General features: G+C 37.6%; 1 protein-coding gene across 10 annotated transcripts in view; it reads left to right on the forward strand.

The window, feature by feature from the left end:
• The window catches only part of LOC113026874 (voltage-dependent calcium channel subunit alpha-2/delta-1), a 78,161-nt gene that overhangs the window by 42,689 nt on the left and 18,618 nt on the right, over positions 1–16,854 (forward strand). For 4 of the 10 annotated variants that reach the window (XM_026176105.1, XM_026176104.1, XM_026176102.1 and 1 more), the window contains exons 11-27: positions 2,640–2,798; positions 4,449–4,553; positions 5,501–5,579; positions 6,010–6,059; positions 6,165–6,254; positions 6,383–6,457; positions 6,536–6,616; positions 6,988–7,062; positions 8,941–9,000; positions 11,897–11,953; positions 12,227–12,298; positions 12,836–12,897; positions 13,233–13,309; positions 14,213–14,224; positions 15,578–15,586; positions 15,925–15,985; positions 16,064–16,155. In XM_026176105.1, the coding sequence (XP_026031890.1) occupies positions 2,640–2,798; positions 4,449–4,553; positions 5,501–5,579; positions 6,010–6,059; positions 6,165–6,254; positions 6,383–6,457; positions 6,536–6,616; positions 6,988–7,062; positions 8,941–9,000; positions 11,897–11,953; positions 12,227–12,298; positions 12,836–12,897; positions 13,233–13,309; positions 14,213–14,224; positions 15,578–15,586; positions 15,925–15,985; positions 16,064–16,155 (1,216 nt within the window). Of the gene's footprint in view, positions 1–2,639; positions 2,799–4,448; positions 4,554–5,500; positions 5,580–6,009; positions 6,060–6,164; positions 6,255–6,382; positions 6,458–6,535; positions 6,617–6,987; positions 7,063–8,940; positions 9,001–11,881; positions 11,954–12,226; positions 12,299–12,835; positions 12,898–13,232; positions 13,310–14,212; positions 14,225–15,577; positions 15,587–15,924; positions 15,986–16,063; positions 16,156–16,854 lie in introns of all 10 variants that reach the window. The other 6 variants (XM_026176111.1, XM_026176110.1, XM_026176106.1 and 3 more) reach the window with 3 other exon arrangements.

Below are 16,854 nucleotides of genomic sequence, written 5' to 3' on the forward strand. Positions count from 1 at the left end.
GAGATTGGAGCTGTCTTCGTTCTCCTTGCAAATGACAGCCATTCCGACTTTCTTTCCTCTCTCGAGGGACCTTTTGTCTTGGACGTAATGTATTCGGTTTCATGGTGGACTTTTGATTCTGCAAAGATGTGCAATTATTGGCTACTGTTGGTGTGTGTGTGTGTGTGTGTGTGTGTGTGTGTGTGTGTGTGTGTGTGTGTGTGTGTGTGTGTGTGTGTGTGTGTGTAAAATGAGATGGTGAGAGATTTGTAGAGACACTGAAATCCAATTCAGTTTTGACTCAGTTTTATGACTTTTGAACTTGAACCCTTTAAAAGTACAGTGCATGAGTTATGATGAATCTATAGTCCAAAGAACTTGCCTGGTTGTATCAAGGTACTAAAAACTTCATTTAGGTTTGTTGCAGTTTAGACAAGTATTAAGACTATGTGGCTCAAACAAGCCAGCAGTATACCTATTTTATATAGCCAAGAACCATAAACTAAAGTTTGGTTGATAATTTTAACAATAATTCTTAGGACTTATTTGCAACCTGTAATATCATACGGCTACCTGTTTTCATTGTTCCAGTCTGTCTTTTTTTACATTTCAATTTTTTAGCAGTTTTGTATTTTTAGCTGTCAACAATATTATTTGCTAAGCATAATGTCAGTATAAGAAACAGGGAGGGTATCAAAAACAACAAGACAGCTAAAGTCAAAATGAAATGGATTTATAATATTCCTGCTGCAATATATCAGTTACATAATGGTAAGTCAGTGTCAATTTCCTCCTGTTTCAGCAAAAATCATTATTCCTTCTGTCAGTCACCATATCTATTTCTTTCTGTCATTGATTCACTCATTTATGCACACACACGGACACACACACACACATGCATACACATATCCACTGCCCGATGTCTGGTCCTCAGGGTGTTGTTACCTGTCACTAAATCATTAGTCTCTGATATTACCCACAAATCCCTCCTCATTAACAGTAGCCCAGGGACTAAGTTGGCATTTGGTCACGGAAGATGCTCGCGCTCGTTCTTCACAGCAGGTCAGGTCAGACGATTGCTGATGGCTGCCTCTCTTCCTTTCCTTTTTTGCTCTCTCTCTCTCTCTCTTTCTGTTTTTTTACCCTTGTCTTCTCTCTTTCACACACCTCTCACACCACAAGCCTCCACCACATTTATCCAACCTGCTCAGCCATGTTTTGCTGGCATCAATCTTTTAGCCAGCGTCAGTCCAGTGAGCAAGCCTGAGTAGTAAACCAGAATAGAAGACAGTCCGCTGGGATTAGAGCTTGAAGATTAGTCTTCTCTCTTGTGTCGTCACTAATCCATTCCCAAGGCCTGGACCATCACACACACATATAAGAGCTGTTGTAATAGGATCACGGCAGAATAGTGGAATTTGCGGTAGACTGCGTTCACATTCATGTGCAGGGCCAAAAAGGCAGTCTTACAATGAAAGAATATGGCTTTTTCTTAGTCATTCCACAGGTCTCTGTATAGCAGTGTTTATTTTTTTTTAATAAAGTAATTAAATCAGATAAAACTATAATTCTCTGTCACGTACCCTTTATGAGATCATTATTCTCTAAAAGGCAAACACCTCACATTCGTGCTTAGCCCCCCACCACCCGCCACCAACACCACCACACACACACACACACACACACACACGTTCTCTTCCTCTCACTTTCTGCTCCTCACCATCCCACATGCTAGACCCACCTTCTTCACTTCTGCTTTAGATAGATTATGTGATAACAGATTCCCATCTGCTCTACACAGTCAGTCATGTGAACTTCCATTGTGTGTTTTGGTGTTTTGTGTTGTGCATGTGCCATAGCCAATATTGTATTGCTTTCCGGTCCAGCAGAGATGTGTATGTCTGTTATTGTCATTCTAAAAGGAACTTCAAGGCTGCCTGGTTCCCTGGAAACGCACACAGACACACATGCACACATACTGATCAAGGCAGACATATAGTCAGGGCTCTTTTTGCCCCCCTGCTTGTCTTTGTACATCAGTGTTTCAGCCTCCCTATCGGCCATCTCGCAGGGATGCATTGATTAGTTGAGATCGATGAGGTGCAGTATTGTTTCAGAAGAGTTCTGCTACACAATAGATGTGCTGGGAATGGGACAGCTGGCTGCTCTGCTGTCCCATGCCCTTCCTGCACTATCATTAGAAGTTCTTTTTGTGTTTTTAATTTATTCTGTCTTTTTACTTATTGCCATTGGGAGTTCTTTAAAAATGCCTTTCCTCCTCACTCCTAGGCACTCCTGAAGCAAACTCAAACATACCTCATTTTTTGGGGGGTGGAGTATTTGTGCATGTGTGCACTGTGAGGTGGAAATAAGCAAGTCTCACCTTTAAAAAAAGACGGTGAGGTTGCCTAAGCTCGTTTCTATATAACAGAATCTTGTTTCCATGGGTACCAAATCGTTGAGCTCTGAGGATGTGAAGCAATTAGTGGAGCTTGATGAATGTGTCTGTTTACCACTGCCTGATAACAGCCAAGGCCAGGTGGTAGTGTTTGTGTGTCTGTGTGCGTGTGCTGCATTTGTATGATGTGTTGAATTTGCACACATGTTATAATTGTATGAATAAATTTCAGGTCATAACTCCTGTCCTGTCTGTTACCCAGTTTAACACACTGGTGAAAAACACGGCGTGCTTCGACCGTCTGGTTCAAGCCAACGTGAGGAACAAAAAGCTGCTGAAGGATGCCGTGCAGAACATCAGCGCTAAAGGAATTACAGACTACACAAAGGGCTTTGAGTTTGCTTTTAAGCAGCTCTCTGCGGTAAGAAAAACGTGTTATTTTGTCTGACTTTGGGCTGAGAGAGTGCACAAGTTGTAAAGCAAGTTTTGAATGAGTGTTGCCTCCATTTTTGTTGACAGCCTCAGATTGTTGTGTTTTACTGCCATCTGCTGGTTAAATGTGTTGCCTCAACTCAACTGCCTGGTCAGTGAAAGAAATAATGCAATGTTACATTTGATTGACGAGAACCTCAGTAATGATGGAACATTTCCAAATAATACCTCCTACTGCTATTTCCTGAACACATTTCCTTCATCTGATAGAAAAATCCATGAGGTCAGAGAAAGGTGTGAAGGAGAATTTATAGCGACTCAGGAAAAGAGAAGCAAATGCACCTGCAATTTTGCCGACTCCTTAATAATGTCCAGAAGATGAACTACAAAATGTGCGTCTTGGTGATCCAGTGTAACTCGTTTTCACCCCCTTGTTTAGAATTTCTACTAATAAAGTAAAATTCGCTCCAACCTTAAATGCACCTCAATCAATTTTATAGCTCATAATCTCGATTTGAGTCTGTATAAATCTACATTCTTCATGCATTTTTGGCAAGAAGCAGATTTTATTGCAGCAGTGGAATGTTCATAGTCCACCTGTAGGTTTAACAGCCTGCTGTTGAAAATTCAAAACCTATCAGCAGGTTGTTGTGTGAAATAGCTTTTAAAACGCTTTTAATTAACATTTTCATGATCTGTGCCACTTTGTCAGGTTTGTTGACGCTATAAATTTTGGGATGTTATTGTCTCACTTCCTGTCATAAAGGATGGTTCAGTTTATCCGGTGCCAAAGGAGCTAATAAAGGAAGCACTGAAGCACATTTCAGTGTAATTAGACATTTCAAACCTCTTATTATAGCTAACACACAGAAACGTCCAGGACAGTTCCCTCAATTATGAACTTTCCTAATTGAAATTGACTATTCAATCCCATCCCTTACTTTTTACTGAATAATATTAATGCAGGAGGTTAGAAGTAGTGCATATTTGATAGGATTCAGAGTAAGATGCTTAGAATTTCTGCCAATGAATCTAAGCAGCTGTTCATAACCTTTTCTGCTGGACAAAGCAAAAATATATGTCACTATATGAAATGCAGGTGGATCTTCATAACAAAAGGTTTTATCTATTGGGTGAAAAACGTAGGATTTGTCTACTCATTTATATATATATACATATATATATATATATATACATATATATATATATATATATATATATATATATATATATATATATATATATGTGTGTGTCATCTTCATAGATAGAGGCTGCATTGTGGTGGAATGGTTCACACTGTTGCCTCGCAAAAGAAGAAGATCCTGGGCTTAAATCTGCTGTCTGAGACTCCTACAGTACCCAGGCTTCCTAACAGTATAAAAAAATGCAGGCTTTCTCTGGGATAGAAGAAAACTGCCTTTAACAATTTTTTTTAAGTTGTGTGGAGTATTGATTATCCAAAATGGGTGTTTTTGATGAAAATGCTAGATAAAATCTTATCTAAGCAACAATGCAAAGCAAAGGCTTTAGTGAATGCCTGAATATTTTTATCCAAAAGAGTAATTGATCCATGTGCCCACAGCATATGTGGCTAAAAACATGACAAATAATTAATCTCCATGCTTATTTTCTTTGATAGACTAATGTGAGCAGAGCAAACTGCAACAAGATTATCATGCTGTTCACTGATGGAGGAGAGGAAAGAGCCCAGGCCATATTGGAGAAATATAATGCTGACAAAAAGGTATACAAAAGACACACATACACACACGTTTCTATCATTATAGAGGACAGTTAACTTGCATAAATTCCTTACTTTCTCAAACTAATTCTGCCATACTTTGAAATTTAAGGATTAACATGTTGGGGACTCGCTTTATGTTCAGCAGTGGAAGTGGGAGCAAATCGATTTACATCACACATTATGAATAATACAAAAACACACCAACAAACTTGTGTGGTGCTACCTCTTGGAACTCCCTTTGGGTTGTGTTTTCTGTGTGCACATTCTCTTTATGGAAAATTTCTTCACAAGGCAGATGAGGGTGTGAAACTAAGGCTTCACACAGTTTCCAAAATAGCTGTGATGCTGTGCAAAATATGAACAAAAGCAGAACTGAATGCCTCTGCAAAGGAACCAGGCTAAAGTATGAAATTTCCATTTCCTGCTTTATGCTTCCTAAAAAATGTAAACTCCTAGATTAACATGCGAAAGCCAGATCATTGCATTTCTGATAATAAAACTTGAAACTCAATGTTTTTTGAGCCCAAACTCATTTAAGATGGAAAACTTTCCTGTGGTCTGACAAATTATTTATCTTATTCTCTCCTGGTCCCCACATTTTCCAAAATTCTTTGAGTTTCATCATTTCACATGTTGTTTTTGTACTATTTTCAAATAAATACAGGTTCTAAATGGTCTGTAACTCATTTCATTTATTCATACAAGGATTTACACAAGGTTGCATCACATTTCAACATGTCAAAACAGGAAAAAGATTACATATGATGCTCAAAGTCACATGATCAAAGACAGATTTCACCTTTATTTTGTGTTCAGCTTCAAATGTGTTAAATTGATTAATAATTACAAGTATTTACATTAACTTTTTGTAAAACAATTTTTCTTTGTTGGTTTTTCAACATTGTAAGAGGTAACATGGAGAGATTTTTTTTAACCTTATGCTTCAGGTTAGGATCTTCACCTTCTCAGTAGGACAACACAACTATGACAAAGGACCCATTCAGTGGATGGCCTGCTCGAACAAAGGTACAACACTGATCCCAGCATGCATCTGTGCTTAATCTGTTCTTAGTATTAGATAACATTATGTTCTACTGAAGAATTATTTCTATGATTAACTTGGAATATTTAAGGACACCATAAAACATGCTAGAAATGCTCAAAGGGCATGAGCACAGGACATCCTTGGCCAGATGACGGAAATCTTAACAGGAATGGCTGTCTTAAATGAGCCTTGTGAGACTAATCAGAAAACAATCTCATCAGTGATGCACAAGCAAGAAATCTGGATGGCAGTTATTTCATCTATTTATTTGTGTCTTGTAACTCAGCTGACACAATCAAATGTTATGATGCAGTAAATTAAACTGCAGATTTACACCCTGCATCATTTACTCCTACATGGTGTTTTATTCATACCTACACACTATCTATTGTTTCCTAATCATCTATCCAGGTTATTTCTATGAGATTCCATCCATCGGAGCCATCAGAATAAACACACAGGTGATTTTTTTATTGTGTTTAACATTAATTAATGTTAAACAATGAACAAATATGTTTTATTTGAAAGAATCTGCAGTATTAAATGATGTTATGTGTCCAATTTAGGAATATCTAGATGTCCTGGGAAGACCTATGGTTCTAGCAGACAAGCAGGCCAAACAAGTCCAGTGGACTAACGTATACCTTGATGCTCTGGTATGTATTTTGCAATTTATGTTACAAATTCTTTTTGTTTTTTTTAATGAAAAAATCACCCATTTTGCTCCCAGTCTCATTTGCTCAAGAATATTGCTAAATAGGGCTTTTGCTTTATTCTCGATCAGGAGCTTGGTCTCGTCATCACTGGAACGCTACCTGTCTTCAACAGAACCAAGACCATAGATAAAAGAAACGAGGAGGTATAGTAAATGAATGCATGAACACATCACGTGAGGGCTCGTATCTGTCCTTATCTTTTCTCTCATACTTCCCATTAGCACCAGAATCAGTTGATTCTTGGCGTAATGGCAATTGACGTGTCTCTTGATGACATCAAGAAGCTCACACCACGCTTCACAGTGAGTGTACCACCCATACCCATGTGTGATCACATGCATGGAGACAAATGCGTTTGTTGTAAAGGAGCAACTTTACACGACTTGCTCAGTTGTAAAGCACTTGCTCGGATGTTTCCCTCTGGAGCAATTAGTGAGTGATGTGATTCATTAGATGGCTTGTTCTTTTCAAGTCTGTTTAAAAAAGGTCACGCACTGATAAGACTGCTTTTGCTATCAGTTACTGGTCCTTTTTCCATTGTGTACTCATGTTTTTGGACCAGTGGAGCTGCTCTTTTGTACAGTGCCTTGACATGTCAAAAATCTAACATAATCATGGGATTTTATGGACTCACATATTATATTCCCTTTCCTCTGTACCTCTTTTGCATCAGATTGGTCCAAATGGTTACTACTTTGCCATAGATCCCAATGGATATGTGCTGCTGCACCCCAATCTCCAGCCAAAGGTATGGCGTCTGATCTTGTACATAACTTTGTGTGGCTGAGTAGGTCCATATCTGAAAGCATTAAATTATATCTATTTATCATGGTTTCACAGTAACTGTTTGCACTCAGTAAATATTATTCTGGTTAGCATATGGTGCGGTCTTCTTTCAAACTTTCCCATGTTCACCACGTCACCTCATCAGTCTTCATAAAGAGAATCTATCCCTCTGTTAGAGTATGACTTGCTATCATCAGTCCTCAGATATTGGCTAGAAGGTCACTCTCCCCTTATGGGATTAAATAGATATATAGACTTGGCAAAGAATATTTTTTAAGAGTAGCAATTACTGCATTCAGTCTCAATAAAAAATAATTTAATGTTTTAGTTTAAAAAAATTAGATAATACATATTTAAAGCTGAAATATGGAGGAAACGCTTCCATATAAAGCAACCAGAATGCCACCGAGCATACTAACTTTCAAGCTGCTTTTTTTGACCTGTCAAAAGCTCCGATTCATCTTACAATTCCTCAAAGAAAAGCACTAGTGCTTCTTGCCACAGGCATGTATTAAGATGTGGCCCATTATGAGTTAGCAATAACCTCACAGATGGTCTCTGCCTACTTTTCAGCAAATCTCTGTGCATTTCACTACTTTCAGCCAGAGGCAAATACACACTCAGAGCCTCCATTAGGGCTTTATTCTGCCCAGAACTTTAGAAAAGCAACTCTTAAATCCTTTAAGACACACTTGCGCTATCAATCCACTGTCCACACTCAGCTCCATTAAGGCAAGGCAAGGCAAGTTTATTTGTATAGCACAATTCAACAACAAGGTGATTCAAAGTGCTTTACAGAGACATTAGAAACAAAAAACAAATAAAAAGCACGATTTAAAATGGATTAAAACAAGCAAACAAACTAACTAACTAATTAACAAACAAATAAAACAGTATATAAAATCAAAACAGATAAAATCAGAACAGTAGATAAAATCAGTAGTTAAATGTAAGTTTTGAAATTTAAGCTTAAAAGTGTGGATTTGGTGCTTTATTCAAATGCAGCTGAGAATAGGTGAGTCTTCAACCTGGATTTAAATAAACTGAGTGTTTCAGCTGATCTGAGGCTTTCTGGGAGTTTGTTCCAGATATAAGGAGCATAAAAGCTGAATGCAGCTTCTCCGTGTCCGGTTCTGACTCTGGGAACTGATAAAAGACCGGATCCAGATGACCTGAGGGATCTGGAAGGTTCATACTGGGTCAGGAGGTCACTGATGTATTTTGGTCCTAAATCATTCAGAGCTTTATAGACCAGCATCAGAACTTTAAAGTCTATCCTCTGACGGACAGGCAGCCAGTGTAAAGACCTCAGAGCTGGACTGATGTGGTCCACTTTTTTGGTCTTAGTGAGGACTCGAGCAGCAGAGTTCTGAATGAGCTGTAGTTGTCTGACTGATTTTTTAGGTAGACCTGTAAAGATGCTGTTACAGTAGTCAAGCCTACTAAAGATGAATGCATGGACTAGTTTTTCCAGGTCCTGTTGAGACATCAGATCTTTTATCCTTGAAATATTCTTGAGGTGATAGTAAGCTGATTTTGTTATTATTAAGACAAACATGTATGGAGCCACTTATTTTAAATAGTAAACATCAGAAAAATAAGGCAGCCCTGGGCTCAAAAAGGTTATACCACCTCAGCACTGAGTATTTTTATGAATCTTGATGTATTTCTGTCATTGTGTTTATTGCAAAGCTATATAGTGTTTGTTTGATCTGTTTTGCAAACTTGTGTATGTTTCTTTTTTCTTTTTAGTCTCAACAAACAAAAATAATTCCTCCATCTCAAAAAACTTCAGAGAAATCAAAGTGTATCTCTGTATCTTTTTTCATAAATTTCCTAGAAAAGAATCCGTAACAGGAAGCTCAGACTCAATAATAAGTATGCTGTCACTTTTCATGAGGTGAGATAAAGTAGATGCACTGTAGTTTGCAGAAGTAGTCATGTAGTGTTTTCTGTAGATGAAGAGATTTCAGTGATGAAGAAGCAATAACCACAGGTAAATATCACCTTTTGCAGAGGGTATTACTGCTCCTTTTAGTAGTTTGCAATTCTGTCTGAATCACCTATGCGGAAGCCATTCTACTTTATTCTGTTGCTTGTGATTATTGCTCTGCTGCTATATATATTGTTTGTTTTTGCCATTATGCACCATCCATCAGTGTGGGTTTATTCTGTCCCAAGGCTGGTTCTGACAAAAGTGAAAAATAGTTAGTCGTTTAAAACATATACTATTTTTAGTTAAACTGAAAGATGGCAGCATTACATTAATAAAAATATACAGTGAAGTTAATCCAAAAAATTAGACATATGATTTTTTTAACCTTTGTAGAGAGTGTATTTGCTGCATTTGCTATTCTCCAACATTTCCATGGCTGCTTGTACTTTCCTTGTATACGTGAGGTGAACAACTACACAGAAGCAGACACTGTTTTATCATTTTACTTGTTTTCTGCTTTTTTGTATCAGTAATGTGACAATATGAGTTTAGATTTCTTCAAATCTGTATAAAAAGGCATGGAAGCCTAAAGCAGTCTTACTGTAATAACACACATACTGTGCTCAACCATACATAAGCATCAAAGTTATTCTCTGAATGACCTCATGTTCACGTGGCATTCAAGCAAGCTATTTTCCCATCAGCCCACCACACACTTTTTAAATACAGTATGTAAGGCTTATTGTCTGAATGGGAGATTGTATGAATACTGATGGGGCCCTCTCTTTCTTTTTCTCTCTCTGTCTTTCACACTGCCTCAGCTCTCTCTGTATTTGATTATGTTTGTGCATATTTCATATTCATCACGCAGACCTACCCTGCTGCTAGAGTGTTTTCATTCTGATCTCACACCCCATCTCTGCTCACTACATTGTTGACATACAGCGCTCCCCTACTTTGTTAACCTTTCTTTTCTAACTCCTTACGTCTCATTTGATTTTTTTCTTTGCCGTTCACACCATCCACCGTTCCCATTTCCCTTCTCTTCATTTTCTTTCCTGTCTAACTCGTGTTTGATGTTTCATTCTGTATCACCCAGTGTTGTACCTCTTGATCTTTTATTCTTTCTTTTCTCGTTTTCATGCTGAGATGCTTCGTCGTCGTCATCTTCCTTTCTTGCTTCAATTTATTTCACTTACATGTAAGAACCTTGACTGATGCCCTTTAGTGTAAATGATTATTCTAGTTAGTTGCTTTTCTTGTCCATGTGCATTTCCCACAGTAAATCATACTTCATTTTAAAACTTAAAAAAAATCACAGTTATTCTTCTGTATCCAACATAGCCGACTTTACAGTCAAATTCTATGTGTTTTGAGCTGCAGTATGGCTTGCACAATGTATACCACCGTGCAAGAATCTATATAGAAAACATCACTTCAACACTGCTATGCTCTCACCACCCAACCCTTTATTTTGAGTGAAGAACTATGAAGGACACGCTGGTATCAGATTCCATGTACTGCTGTTTTATAGAGAAGCACAAGATTACTGCTACTATTTTATACCACCATAAAGCCACTCAGACGTATAGGGTTTTTAAGAGAGGACATTCATAGAGTTCAGTGTCACTTTGTATCAAATCTGATTTAGCTGTGTCTGATGTCAGATATGCTGTCAAACTGCTACCATATGTTAGCCTTTATTTTTTATTCCCAAGATTGAACTAGATTCATGTGTTGAGGAAAATTAATGAACTGACCCAAAAAGAACATCTCAAATAACTGATGTCTCGTTCGTATTAGTAACACCTAAATGCATATCTGCTGCCTACCTACCCAGTACTGTAGTACACCATCTGTTATACCATCTTCTTTTTCCACTTAAGGGTTTACTCCTTAACAGTTTTTTCATAAATCGTAGATCTTTAACCATGCTCTAAAAATGTTCCCAAAACTACTAAAAAGCACACTTTTGTTAATAATGTTATTAAAGTAAAAAATCCGAGGGTTGTTGTGTCATTGTTTAAGTACACAAACACAATAATGCATATTTGCACATGTTTACATTTTTTGTTAGGGTTTTTTGTGCCGTTTATATGAACAAAACCTTTTAAAATTATGGAATAATGTGTTGTATAGCCTTTCTGACCACATCAACCCAGTCCCTTTAGATACATAAGTAGTTGTGGGAGCCAAATTCAAAAGACCAGAAGTGCTCACAACTATAAAATTAGCTTTTAAGAAAAGGAAACAAAGGGAAGTGACACAATATGAACCTATTCAGCTAAACTGCACATAAGAAAATTAACAGAAAATAATGAAGTGAAGCAGACTGTCTATGAAACTGTGCAGAACTGTTTTAGTTTGATACGTGTCACTCTTTGGGAAATTGCAGAAAGCTGTGTGTAAGACAAGACAGATTTCCCTTTTTTTTAAGTCAGCATTAATAAAATATAATTCTTTTTGGTGACTTTACTATTCTTAGTGATACACTTTGAAAAGGTTGATGTAAATGTAGATGAAACTGTCTTACTTGTCCATCCAAGTTACAAAATGCAGAGGAATCTGTGGTAGACTGATGATGAATAACAACTGCAAAATGGTCCCCTGGAACATTTTTCTATATTAGCTCAGTAGACTTTAGATTAATTGATATGTCTGAGTGAATTTTATATTACAAAACTCATAATATATTATTTCGAGCTCAGCTAATCAAAAGTCTATAGTTAAATCAAAATTCTCTTTTGTTTTGATTACACTGATCCTGTCAGTGTGATCGATTAAGCTGTCCTTAGTTAATCTAAAACTGTGCCTCTCTCTGAGTGAAATATTATTCTTTCCACAGAATCCTAAATTTCAGGAGCCTGTTACTCTGGACTTTCTGGATGCTGAGTTGGAGAACGACATCAAAATAGAGGTGTAGTATATAGAAGCATGTCAATCCCCACCAAACAAACACTTACACAAGTCAAAGTTTGCTACACAAACATACAGATAAGTATGCTGTCATGTCATGTCCTGTCACAGGTTACTATTCCTAGTATCTGCAAGTGATTTTCCAGGTTGTCTGACTAACTTGTTTATATGAAGCCATGAGACAAACTGTTAAAATGATCTATTATTATCAGTCAATCAGATTTTTTTTTTAAAAAAAAGTCTAACTGTGGTGTTTGTTTGTCTCGATGTGTAGATCAGGAGGATGATGATTGATGGTGAAACAGGAGAGCGCACCATTAACACTCTGGTCAAAACTCAGGATGAGGTAAGGCAATATGCTGAAGGGGATTAACATATTACAGTGCAGTAACTGGTGGAAGTTTTTAAAATCGGCAAACCCAGCCACAAGCTACATTATATCTTCAATGCAAAATTATATTAACTTTATGAATGAGGCACTGAGAAATGCTACAGGTACTGTAACTGAAAATGATTGAGCCATATTGACATATTAAGTCAGCCATCGGAATAAATATGTATTTCAAGCTTTCTTAAATGTTTACATTTATTACATTTAAAGAGTTACAACTTATGTAGAAACATTTTTATCTCCTGCTACAAGAAAACAGTTTTTGTTCTTGCTTGCTATAACGAAGGTCCTTTTACGTGAGGATATTTTGGACTATTTTTGCACCACAAGTGAGGCGCTAATGATGTGACAGAGCTCCTGGTTTGGGATGAAAATAGTTTCTTTGTAACAAATTTATTTATTTTTCCACAACTAAAAGGGAGCTTGATACATAACTTTACCATTTACAGAACAATTCTGAATTCTCTTTTTTGTATGCACCATCTGTTGCAGAGGTATATAGATAGTGGAATCAGGACCTACACGTGGGCACCAGTCAATGGAACAGACTACAGGTGACACATATTACAAAAAATGTTGTATTATATATATTTTTTTAAGGATGCTCGAGCAGTTTAATGTAAGCTCAAACCCAGTTAGCACTGAGACATCAAATATTGGAAGATGCTGCTGTACCTAAGCCAACAGGGGTCACTCTCTTGTTTCTAACACCAGCCTCTGTTGAATGAGAAATACATTGAAGAGATCACATGTGTAGTCCACCATAAATGTATTCCGGAAAAACAACTCGTTGGAAAGCATCCTTTATTTTATTTTTTATATATTTAATGTATAATTTCGTACTTACTGTACAATTTTATTCAGATGTCTGTGGTCATATTTTCTGCAGCCTGGCTCTTGTGTTGCCTAAATACAGTGAACACTTCATTCAAGCTAAACTGGGGGATGATATTAAACAAGCCATGTGTAAGTATGACATATACAGCGACGATAGCCAGCATGCAAACAAATCATTACCCCCATGCATACTGTCTTTGGGTTTTTCTCTTGAGTGTCCCCACTTGCTTTGTACTGCTTGTTCATAGCTGGAACCATAGCGACTCCTTTGTATTTACTCCTCAAAACTGCCAAATCCCTACAGAGTTTCTCTTTTCTAGTGCAACCCACTGGTCAGTCACCCTTCGCTCCCACACAAACTCTTCCACATGCTTTCCCTCTCACATACCCAGCCCAAGCACTGGTTCTTTTGATCTTATCTCTTTTTTTTACTCTTCCATCCTTCTTTACTCCCTTCATTTGGGCTTCTCTCATCTCCTCATTATCATCTCCATTACCAAACTGGTTGTTTTTCTTTTCCTTTTTTTTTTTTTGGACATTACACTTTTAAAAATATTTCTTTGGCCAATTATGTCTTCCTTTCTGTCGTTAAGTCCAACTTTTCTTTCCTAAATTGTTAACAGGGTGATGACCTACCTTAAGCAGACGTACCTTACCCTGGATTGTTTTCCCTGACTCTCAACCTATTTCTCTGTCTCTCTATCTTATCTATAAACCTGTCCTCACCTCACACTCTTCATTCTTCTTGACACCCCTCTCCCACCACCCCCATGTTCGTTTTTTTCTTTAGCCGATTTATTTATTTTTTCACTCTGCGCTCCAAAAGCTCTCTGTATAATGCAAACTGGCTGCTTCTTTTAACACCTCAGAACATAGCGAATGTAATAGTTGCTTATAAATCATGAAACCACAGCTCAGGCACACGCTAACATGCACACATTCTGTGTGCCACTCTTTGTACAATTGCTTGCATTTTGATTCTGATGCAGCTTTTTCTGTCTCTTCTCCTGCTTCTGAACCGGGATTTTACAGCTTCTTCTTGGGGCAAGTACTCACTGTTCTGTGTCCTCTGTTTCCTTCTTGCTGTGTGATGCTCTTCCATTGCATAAACCTTTTTGTCCTTTATTGTTTGCATTATTGCATTGAGATGTTTATTATCTTATCAAAGCACAGAGGGCCATTTTAGTCAAAGGTTAAAAGTGGCTGAAAAAAGCACTGGATTTGGCATATCTGGCTTTAGTTAATTTTTTGCTAACTTTGATGTAAACACCACAAAGCATAAGCAATGGTGTAGCTATTCCAACAGATGAGATCTTGACTGACTCTTTCAGCCTTTGTATCACTCCCTCGGTTACCGTAACGACTTTGTCACTGTGCCATAAATGCTGTCAGAACGTTTACAGGCCTGTTAAAGAAAGTAGCATGCTGTGCCTCAGTGCCACAGTCTGCACTGATAGGAAGATTGGACTCTAAAGTTCTCCATACAGCCATATTGAGTTTCCATTTGGGGCCAGACCACCAGAACACCACCTTAATCCAGTTTATCGAGAATTTCTAATATCCTACAGAACAAGTGAGTGCAGAAACCACCTTGGTTTCTGCACTCACTTGTTCTCTAGGATATTAGAAATTGTCCTTATAGCAATGGGTAAGGTGGATGAATATATGTGGGACTTTTTCTTTATCTATATAGTGGAACTTTATATTTGTTGATGTGACCCAATACTGTGGTAGAGGAAGTGATGAGAGAAAAGTAAAGACATAAAGACACCCTTCCTAGTCTATAGAGACACAGCAACAATGAATCTGCTTGTTATGTTTTATATGTGAAGGACATTGTTTCATCCTGCACCAGATTTCTATGACCCCAAAGAAACTCGGCGCTCAGTAATTGTTTTTGCAGACTGCACCGCACAAGTCAATATATTTTAAAGGCAATGTCCAAAAAACTCTTCATTTTAAGAGACTACAGAATGATGGCTATTGATGCCTGCCGTGTCATTTATACGATAAGAATTACCAGACTGTTTTTTTTTTAATAAAATCCAGACTTGCAGCAAGTAACACCCTGGAAGAAAAATTTTCTCATATTGTTTTATATTTACATCTTGTTTCCTTGCATTCCCACAGTCTACCCCACCTTTCATTGTTTTATGTTCTGTTCTTTTCTACAAAGTGCAATCAATCTCTGTTATTTATATATTCAAGGTTTGTCTATTAGTCCTAATATCCTTTCAGTGCAGCATAGTATTTCATTACCTACTGTAGGGAATATACACATCTCAACATATTTTCCCAGGTATGACATCATTCGTCAGATGACAAACTCACTTTTATCACCCTTTGTCTTTCCTGCTTTCCCCTCTCTCCTACTCTTTTTCTCTGGGGTCACAACAGGGCAAGAAGGCAAGTATTTCTCAGTCAGTTATTCTCTCATAGCTTCCCATTCTAACTCCATTCACACTCTCTACTTTAATCCATCACCTCATATCTGTCTAATTCTCTTGTGACTATGTATGGCTATGGATTTTGGAGCTTGTCATGGAATTTGGACTCCTGTGTGTGTGTATCAACCAAAATAAATTCTGTTTGTCTGCTTATCATGTCATCTCACAGTGAATACTTTCACATATAGCCATCACACAGCTGGCTCCTATTCTACTTATCTGTAAAAATATATTTTTGGATAATATAATATTTGATACTATGAGCCTAAACAAGGTTGTTTTTTTGTTTTTCAAAAGCAATGGAGACCTTGCAGCAGGAGAGATTTGAAGAATTTGGTTATACCTACATTGCTCCAAGGTGAGTGGTCCTCACATTTACTATACATCCTCTATATACTATACAGGAGATTCCAACTGACCAATGCTGTTTCTTCAGGGAGTACTGCAAAGAGCTGAAGTTGTCACTCAACAACACCCAATTTCTCCTCGACTTCAACCAGTACATTGATAGAAACACTCCAGATGCATGTGAGTCATGCATCTTTTTCAGTGTTATTTCACTGTGCACATTTGTACTTGTTTCCTGCACTGTTGGTACTCATATTGCATATACACCCAGAACAGCAGACGGTATGTTGCATTTCTATATGTGTGTATGTATTTGTACATTGCATATTTTACAGTTTATCATGGTCTAAAAGATTTTCCACTTGCAAATCTTGATCTCAAGGTCAGAGCATGACTGTGATCATTACTATATCCTAAGCAGGATGATAACAGAATTATTGACTGAGTTTCCTACAAGTCTGATGCTGTCATGCTGCACAATGACTCATAGTGTTTGTCATCACCTAATGGATCTCACCCAGAGTATGGCTTACCACCATCATCCAGCTAATGGATCAGTGTACCATGATCCATTTTAACCCAAGGTCAAGTCATGTACTTTGGCATCAATTCTCTTTTTGCTGTTGTTTATGCAGTACGTTGAGTCATTGTGAAATGTTATGGACATGATTTAAAACAACACTCGGGAGATGTTGTGTTGAAACTCTATAGAGAAACGTGCTTGAATGATTTCATTTTGAAAAGCACGTTTTTGAGATTTAAACTTAGCATCTTGGCATCATCTCCCTCCTAAATATACAACAGTCAATCCTTCACAAAGTACACCTGCTTTCTGAATTGCAATAGCCACACAAGCCTCCCTGCTGGATGGTTTTCGGA

Source organism: Astatotilapia calliptera, chromosome 7, assembly GCF_900246225.1.
Source record: "Astatotilapia calliptera chromosome 7, fAstCal1.2, whole genome shotgun sequence".
NCBI lineage: Eukaryota > Metazoa > Chordata > Actinopteri > Cichliformes > Cichlidae > Astatotilapia > Astatotilapia calliptera.